Source organism: Aulonocara sp. 'chitande type north' Nkhata Bay, linkage group LG15 (assembly GCF_057382095.1).
Source record: "Aulonocara sp. 'chitande type north' Nkhata Bay isolate Kocher_YH1m ecotype deep benthic linkage group LG15, A_spYH_male_GT1.1, whole genome shotgun sequence".
In the NCBI taxonomy this organism is placed as follows: Eukaryota; Metazoa; Chordata; class Actinopteri; order Cichliformes; family Cichlidae; genus Aulonocara; species Aulonocara sp. 'chitande type north' Nkhata Bay.
Window position 1 is genome coordinate 14219477 of NC_141358.1, and position 8829 is coordinate 14228305.

The 8829-nt window shown below is 39.9% G+C and overlaps 1 protein-coding gene across 1 annotated transcript; it reads right to left on the reverse strand.

Annotated features, from left to right (window-relative positions):
- Positions 1-7669: 7669 nt before the first annotated feature.
- ripply2 (ripply transcriptional repressor 2) lies at positions 7670-8201 on the reverse strand. The gene is made up of 3 exons (XM_086263039.1): positions 8082-8201; positions 7920-7990; positions 7670-7832 (listed from the first exon to the last, which is right to left on the reverse strand). The coding sequence occupies exons 1-3, from the start codon at positions 8199-8201 to the stop codon at positions 7670-7672; spliced, it is 354 nt and encodes a 117-aa protein (XP_086119165.1).
- Between the last annotated feature and the right edge of the window lie 628 nt (positions 8202-8829).

Here is an 8829-nt window from a genome sequence, read left to right on the forward strand (position 1 = left end):
AAATGTTTTCCAGGCTGCAGGACACCTTTTAGGATCAAAACATGGGAATGGTTTGTGGACCCCCATTCTTCTCCCCAATTATGTGCATGAAAATTCAAAAGGCCTGACCTACTAAAGCATAAGTACAAACTACAACCAGTTTCACCTCTGTTCCTCTGCAATCAACATGCAGTAAAAACCTTTTTTGTACAGCCTGGAATCACCATTTCATCTTTTTCATAGGAAGCAGTGTGGGCGGGGTGGGGGGGGGGGGGTGTATGTATGAGCAAATACATGCGCTTGGGAACATGCGGACTCAAGATAAGATCAGTGTGTTACCCATGTGTGTAAATTTAAGAGACAGACATGAGGACAGATATATGTGCGTGTGTGTCAGTGCAATGCACACCTGTGCGCTTTGATGAAATTCACAATACAAGCAGGACAAGCACCAATGACTGGCCAGAAGTGCAGTACACTTTGTTGGGTATTGTATCCCTCGGGAAACCCCTTCCTCTCCTGACATCCATGACATGGAGCATTCCTCTCAGGCTGGTGACCCCACATGACGGACGAGAACCTCCATGCCTATAACCAACTGATGAGATCTGCTGCAGCCCTAAGAGAGTGAAAGGTAGAGGTTGTGATCAGGAATGTGGAAAAAAAAAATCAATCTGTTAGGTTTACAGTAGATCACGGCAGCAAGGAGAAAGGAATACATGGCATGTAATCAAAAAATGAAAATCACTCTGATTTTAAATCTTGATTTAACAGGACTGGTCACTCTTTGTGTAGCTACCTGACACCCCTGTTTTCATAGTAATTTATGAGCCTTGACCTGTGAATCTGAACACCCAGCTCTGGCCTCCAAAAACCCATCTTCTTTATGGGTATCATAACCCCTCTTTGAACTGTTTGCTTGGAATCACAGCTTTCACAAAGTCTTAAATGTGAAAACCGATAGTCATGACGAAACTTTTGGTTTCCCTCTCTTTTTTTTCTGGTGAGGGTTACGGTTAGGATAAAGGTAAAGGTGGGGTTACTTTTCAGCCTTTTCTGGGAACATTACAGCTTGCCCATACAGTTTTAGCCACAGTGCAAACACCACTAACACAAGGGTATACAGAACGTCTGTGCAGCATAGCCTTTTATACATCCAGTTAGCCCACATTTACCTGGAGGACTCTGTATCACAGTGCAGCTCTTGTCATGGTAGAGGAATAGCTGAATGAGAGATTCTCAAACAGGGGCAGTAATTTGCAGAGTGTGTTTCTAAGTTATTCTAGCTCCCTGCAGCTCAGCAGTGGCTGACCCCTCTCCCCTTCTGTCTGCTAAGAGGCCTACAGGGAGGAATCAGCCCAAATTACCTTTATTGATCCAGAGAGACAGGTGAATACCAAGCAGGTCTCTTTTCCCTTCACTTGTCTTATCTCTCATCCAGCATTTTCATCTCCCCATCCCCCCTCCCTGCCTGCAAGAAGACAAAATTTAAAAAAAAAAAGAGAGAGAGAGAGAGAAACAGGGAGCGTTTATGTGAGAGGGAGTGTTCTAACCAGCACATGCTACTGTATCAGCCACAGCAGTGATTTACTGGTCACATTCGTGTTGCTGTGATTAAACCTGCCTTCTCTCTCCTCGTTCATCTTTCACAAGCTACCGAGTGAACGGGAACGGCGAGCGCCTGTTTTTCTGTCTCCAATCTGCCGTTGTCCTTTCGCCCCAGCATACAAATCACTGTAGCGGTGGAAAAGATACTCCATTAGGTCCAACTCTGAGTTAAATCAATGCGTGACTTATCAAATGAAATAGGGGATTATGAGGTAATCACCTGACAAACGTTACTGAAATTGTAATTATCTCCACTGCACACATCTCAGAGACGGAAGACCAAACTAACTATTTAAGAGGAGGGTGGGATAACAGGGTACAGAAAAGCACAACTGCCTTTTCTCTTAGATAGCAGTGTGAGCCAGCATGTTCGTGGAGCGAGAAGAACCAGAGCAACTCTTTGGTTTATTTCACTCAGCAGAGATATATGTAGCTACTAAGGGGTTCACTTCATTGACAGATCTATGCTTTAGCTTGTGGAAAACTGCTGCCCAGTCTGTTTGTTTCTCCTGCTTCATGACACGCGTGTCCTCTTTACATCATTTTTTTAAGGAAAACTGCTGTTATTAGTTTATTGTTGCTTTACTTTGAAAATTGGAGTTATAGAAATGTCTTTTTTTATTCCACTGTGAGTAGAAATCAGTTATTTACCTTTGCCGGCTAAAGCAGAAACCCCTGACAATGTATCCATATAATTTATCTCAGCAGCAGGAAATAGAAGATATTCAGTATTTCCAGAAATTAAACTTCCAGAATGATATAATGATCTATTCCAGTGTATAAACAATTTATATCATTACATTTCTTAATAGGTGCAGATTCTGCATCATAAATGACATGTTAAGTATTTTCCTATGCATTCATCTGTACAGTGATGTACAAAGAAACATCACAGGAGGGACGTTCTGTAAAACTCTGTTTTTATATACATATAGAGTTTGAATTTTACTCCATCATATAACTGAAATTCACTGATTACTTCTCAAGTACAACACAGCCCCCAAGTGGATGTACTGAACTATTACACTGCAGTGCTGCAAACCAGGGGAAGACTCACTTTTGGCTCTCTTGCCCCATCTTTTGGTCAAAAACCCACATTGAGCTTTGTAGCTTTCTAAATGCATTGCATTTATATAGCGCTTTTCGAGATCCTCAAAGCGCTTTATAGTTCCACTCTTCATTCACTCTCACATTCACACACTGGTGGAGGCAAGCTACAGTTGTAGCTACAGCTCCCCTGGGGCAGACTGACAGAAGCGAGGCTGCCATATCGCGCCATCGGCCCCACTGGCCATCACCAGTAGGCAGTAGGTGAAGTGTCTCGCCCAAGGACACAACGACCGAGACTGTCCGAGCTGGGGCTTTCAATTACAAGACGAACTGCCAACTCTTGAGCCATGATCGCCCCAACTAGATTGAAAACTCCATTAGGATATGTGCAGCCTATCTACATTATTAAGGGTTGCATTGCATTCAGTCCCCTAAAAATGAAATGAAATGTTCATTAGAGTTTTTACCAATTTTATGCACACAAATAATGAAACACAATTCTCTAAAGGTTCTGTGTAATCTGCAAAAGTTTCTCTATAGTGTAGTGGTTTACAATTTGCCTAGCACAGGAAAGCTCCCTGGTTTGATCCCAGGAAGTGACACAAACCAAGACATTCACAGCTACCTGCTAAGGTGACACATTAAGAATCAGCAAGCAGCTAAAAGTAGCTTCTTCATGTATCATCTGAGTGATGATATTGAAAATCCCATCAAATAAACACGACTTCAAGCACAGTTCCATTGGTCTGCATTGGTTGCATTATTTCACACACTTTGTTCACCTCGAAACACTGGCCTTCAAAATGCAATAACATGACTACCAATTAGTCTCAGTCATGTTGCACCTGTTCAAACATATTTGGAAGAACAATTTAATCATGTGTCAGAGCATAAAAGAGGCCTCAAGTGACTTATACAAGTGTTAGACAAGAAGATGTAGCAGCAACAACACAGAGGAAGAGGAAGGCAATTAGCATTTGTGTGTGTGTGTGTGTGGGGGGGGGGGGGGGTTGATTACTGTAAGCATACTACTACACATCATATGACAGTATTAAATATTTATTTTGTTGTAGTTCTGTATATATGCACTTACTGTACTGTTTCCTAATGTGTTTATATTACACAGATATAATTATTGACTTTTGCTACATTTTTTACTATGTAAAACAAGTAAAACTTTGGATGGATGGATGGATGGATAGATAGATAGAACAGCAATTTGGCAATTTAATCAAAACATTTTCTGCTTTTTTTGTAAAACGGTAAAGCTGAAATTTAAGCATAACGATAATAATTATAATTTTCATTAAAGAGCATGTCCATACTTGTGGATTAACCATTACAGAAACATAAAAAATGTTAAACATAAAAAAGAAACATAAAAATGACAGAGATGTGTGAAGGTTTGAGCATTCAACACTTTCAGATTGTGCTTTAAATTTTTTGAGAAACTGAGCCAGAGTTTTTGGAAATGTGTTTGAACAATTTCTTTATCTAAAACATATACATCATCCCTACCTAACATTCTCCAACTTAAACATTGAGAAGAAAAACTGTGCTAGAATTTACCATGTGAAATTCATACCTTAATTCATATACATCACATTTTCTATTCCACACCAGTGGTGCTTCTTGTCTACAAATCTGCCAAAGACAATCTTGTGCATATTCAGGAGCACACAGCTCCCTTTTTGTATAACTGGCTTAACTGTCTTCGAGCAACAGAACAAACAAGAGAACTATCGAAACAACAGATACGAACCAAAATGACCAAAATGCATCTCTAACTGCAACCCCTCTGTTCTCACAGCCCAACAAAGGTGTGCCTGTGGGAAGCTGGTTGATTAAGATCAGTCCCAACTTGGCCGAGTCACACTTCATCACCTCATTAGGTGACTACAATCACACCACCAGTGCAGTCAGAGTTCACAGGGGCATGCCTCCACTTAAGCTCACCAGATGAACTAAAACAAACAACAATATTCCATTAGAAACTCCCAAAATTATTATCCATTGATATTTATACATTGATATTTGAACAGTAATGAATACTGAAGATTGATTAACACCAACTTGTGACTTCATATAAGACAAACATGAACTGATTTGAATATAACCATAATCTCCACTGCACTGGGGGTAAAAGTGATATCCATCGCTCCATATTTATGTGTTTCATTGTCACTGGTTGCATCTGTTTGTAACCAAGGTGCATGACAGTTGTGACATGTGGCTACTTGAGACTGAATATTACTGTCTTAGGTTTGTATTCTTTACACTCAAGTTCACACCAGCACATGCAAAAGCAGCATGTGTCTGATAAAACAAACTTTACAAAGCTGAGTTAGGTTTTGGGCAATGTTCAGCATTCAAAGTCTCAATGGTAAATAACAGTTTACTTTTTATTATCATATTTGCAGCTGCATTATCCAAGCATTCAGCTGGCTATCATTTCACGAGGACACACATCTTTCCCTTGTTTTATGTTTATTCCTGGACGTGAGCAGATTTCACACCAAAGTAAGTGACACTCCAGTAGCTTTAACACCCACGCATGCCTGGGAAAGTCCCAAAGCTCCTACAGTTGCAGACAATTACTTCAGCAATTCATCAAAATCTATGATCTCAGTTGAATATTTAGACATTAAAATGAATTTTGATGCTCAGGACTCAGATTGTGATCACTTGCTCTAGAAAGTCATTGTTTTACCTTTTGTGATGGTTTATTGAACCAACAACACCATAGTTTTTTTCTTTATTAATCAGAGGCCTGTACTACTATTAAAGTATCAGCGAACAAGTATTTTGCAAATTATTAAACATTCCTACGTTGAAGTCTGTCTATGATATGTCACATGTGCTGGGGTGATGCATCGCCCCCAGTGCAGTTAAGAGCCCAAAATTTGTCTCACCACAAAGGCGTGCAAACTTTGCACTCTTCAGAACACCTACAGATGATCTAAAAAGTTCCCATGGCACGGTTTAAAAGGTCAACACTGGTGTGACTTGAAAAGTTCAACAGTTCAAATGTGCAGATATGTTGTTGAGGCTTTAGCAACCCATACTAGACTACTCATAGTACTTGCATCATATCCAAAGTAGAGCAAGCTCATGAAACAGAACTTTAACATGACAAGTGTCACTTTAATTGCTATATCGCATGATTGCTGGCTGATGTAACTATTTGGACATGTCATATGTTTTGTGGTCCAAAACCCAAGACTCTGTTGGGATTTACTACAATTACAAGCAGTAGAACTTATCTTATTCATAGCCTTTTCCTTTTTTGTTTTCTTTAGGTCACGAGCAGTTGTCCAAGCATTTCACTACATATCGTACTGTGTATGACTGTGTACGTGACAAATAAAATTTGAATTTGATTTAAATTTGAGTAGTCACAACCTGATACCATAACTTTAAAATAATAAACTCATTCACTTCTGCATTCCAGTAAGGACACATTGTTATTATAAACATCATCAGAGGAATTTTAGAAGAAAGGTTGAGATGTCACTCTCTAAACAGGCAACTGATATGGCTCTAAGTTCACAGGCTTTTATCCTTAGATCGCTATTAATTCATGTTGGTTTACTGGGTGATATATGTTATATAACCAGAAAAAAACACAAGATGCTATACATATGTATAGAATGATGGTGCATTATATGGGCACCAATAATGCACCAATAGCAGGCGGAATAATGGACCAGTAAAGGTTTGCAATGAGTTAATCTAGCTCTTGTTAACACACTCTACATCAGTGTTGTTTCTGTGCCTACACTTGCTATGATTTTAAAGCAAGCGTAGGCACAAGCATAAGAACTGGAACATACATTCAGTCAAACCAATTCAGTCACTAGTTGGTTTTCAACAGTTTAAACAATCAAGATCATGGGGGTTAGCTCTAGCTAAGAAAATACAACTAGTCCATGAATGCTTTTGTTGTAAAGTAGGGGTCCATAAGGATAGAGGTTGGGAAACATTGAGCAGATGAAACACAGTGGTTCTCTATTGCAAGGTTTGTTATCACATGAGCCTGTTAGCACCTCCCCCTTTCACCCCAAATCCTTCTTGACTGAGTCAAACTAAGAGCCTAATTTTAAAAAAATGCAAACCTAATGTTAACAGTTTTTTGTTTCCTCGCCTCGTGCCTGTCAGATTCGACCTCCTGCTTCATGCTTGCTCCCCAAATATGCGGTGTCATCCCAAGGAGGACGTGTGACTTTATGGGTTAGGTCTGATGCACTTCAGCGCACAAGTTGGTAGAAGTCCTTTGATGGCCCACATAAAATACAGATTCTCTGCTAATGTTATCAGTACATTTTCTTCTTCTAAAATGTTTCACCTCCGTTTGTCTCAGCCAAACTTTATGGTCTCTGGTGACAGGGGTTTGCGCCCTCCACCTGTCCCAGTTTCCGCGCTTCACGCGACACTGCACAGGAAATGGTGCGTTTAACACCCTGCACTTATCCGTGGGAAAAGGGATGTTCAGTGGAAAGAAAGCGGTTATAGCCAGTAAAGTGAATGCAAATATGGAAAGAAAAAGCTCTGCTACAACGTCTAATTAAGGGATCTGCATACATTTAGAGTGACTTGTAGGATATATTCATGTGAGGTTTTAGATGTTTCAGTGCCATAAATAAATACAGTAAGTAAGAAAGGCCCAAACAAGTTCTGCACTTGCATAAAATCAACCTGATATCTTTCGAATGGAAAATGTCACAGTCTACTGGAGAAGTTCTCATTTTCCCTTGAACACTTCAGTCAATCAATGCAGCGCTGAATGCTTAATTTGTGTGTGAGGGTGCAGTTATTATTTAAAAAGCAAATAAACTCCAGATAACGAAATTTATTTCCTGCATTTTATTATAAAATACAAAGGAGGTAGAAATGTGAAAGGAATAACTTAAGCTTGGTAACTGGTATTTGAACTATTTACATATAATTACAGGAATAAATTAAAAGATATATATATATATAAATATTGTCCAATATGACAGCATGCAACATTCTTCAAAGTTCACGAAGACATTTAGTTCCGCTCCTTTTCAACCTCCTCCTCGTCATCATCGTTGTCTTCGTCGCTGCTGGAGTCTTCGTAGGTGCAGATTGCTGCTTGGACTGGATAGTTGCGAAGGAGTATTTCTGCGTCCCGGTACAGATAATCAAAGCATCTCGATTTTGGCCAGTACAACCTTAGAACAAAAAGCAATTGATGTTTTTATATTTGTAGACTTTACTCTTTTATTCAACGATGCCTTAATTAATAAAGCTCCACTTACTTGACTGGATGGATCACTTGAGGTGTTTTCGGATCTTTTGCGCCACTGAGGTCTCCATGGTTTGAAAGATTCTAAAAACAAAGAGATTTCTTTAGTCTTTCTGTCAAGTAAGCAGTGCGTGTTTGGATTTCAAAAATACAAACTTGAACGTGCAAAACTTACCTTGTGTCGGACATTGTTATCCTCATTTCGAAACCATGGCCTCCACAACTCGGACTGCTGGCTCGAATTGCCTCCGTTAGAAACAGACGATAGCCCACTCTTGTTAGCGCAGGTCTCCATGGCTCCTTGTGGTGGTCAGCTCTTCATAAAGTGTTGTGAGGATGTGGGGAAGCTGACAGGAACCGTCTTTTTATCAGGCCCTGGAAACCCGTGCCAAATTGCGTTTTGACGCGTCCCCAAGTGTTTCCATGCGCCACGGTGATAAGGTGCGAAGTCACACTTCAACAAACTACGGTCATTTGGTCACCTTCTGGTTTAATTTTGCATTAAGATTTTTTTAAACTGCCTGATAGTAATCTATTTAAAACTGTATCAGTAATGGTCAATTTCTAGCTATTTATTAATACAACTGCTTGCACAGTTGTATTATGTATGCAGATTGCAAAGTCTGCATGTGTTTTGTACTGTCAATATTGTGACAGGTTTTGTGTGTGTGTTGCTTTTTTTTAATGATTATCCGTAAACGTAATTTAAAATTCAAGCACCTATTTTAATCAGCTTAACTTTTGTGAGAGAGAAAAGGCTGAACTCTTGATCCCTTTCTTTATCTCTGTCTGTCTGTGTAGCCATTTGGGTGTAAGGTGTGAAGAAACACGTGCCCTAATGTCTTTGTGTGCTCAGTGAGAAATGGAAGGAGGCTCGTGTGCGTCTGTGGGAGGGGCGGTGAGGCAGTTACACGCGCCAGCCT

Bases quoted from the DNA above. Each gene is read 5' to 3' on its own strand.
- ripply2 (XM_086263039.1), bottom strand. From the start codon at position 8,201: ATGGAGACCTGCGCTAACAAGAGTGGGCTATCGTCTGTTTCTAACGGA. The intron at 7,991-8,081 runs GTAAGTTTTGCA...CTTTGTTTTTAG, and splicing joins ATAACAATGTCCGACACAAG to AATCTTTCAAACCATGGAGA. The intron at 7,833-7,919 runs GTAAGTGGAGCT...TTTTGTTCTAAG, and splicing joins CAAGTGATCCATCCAGTCAA to GTTGTACTGGCCAAAATCGA.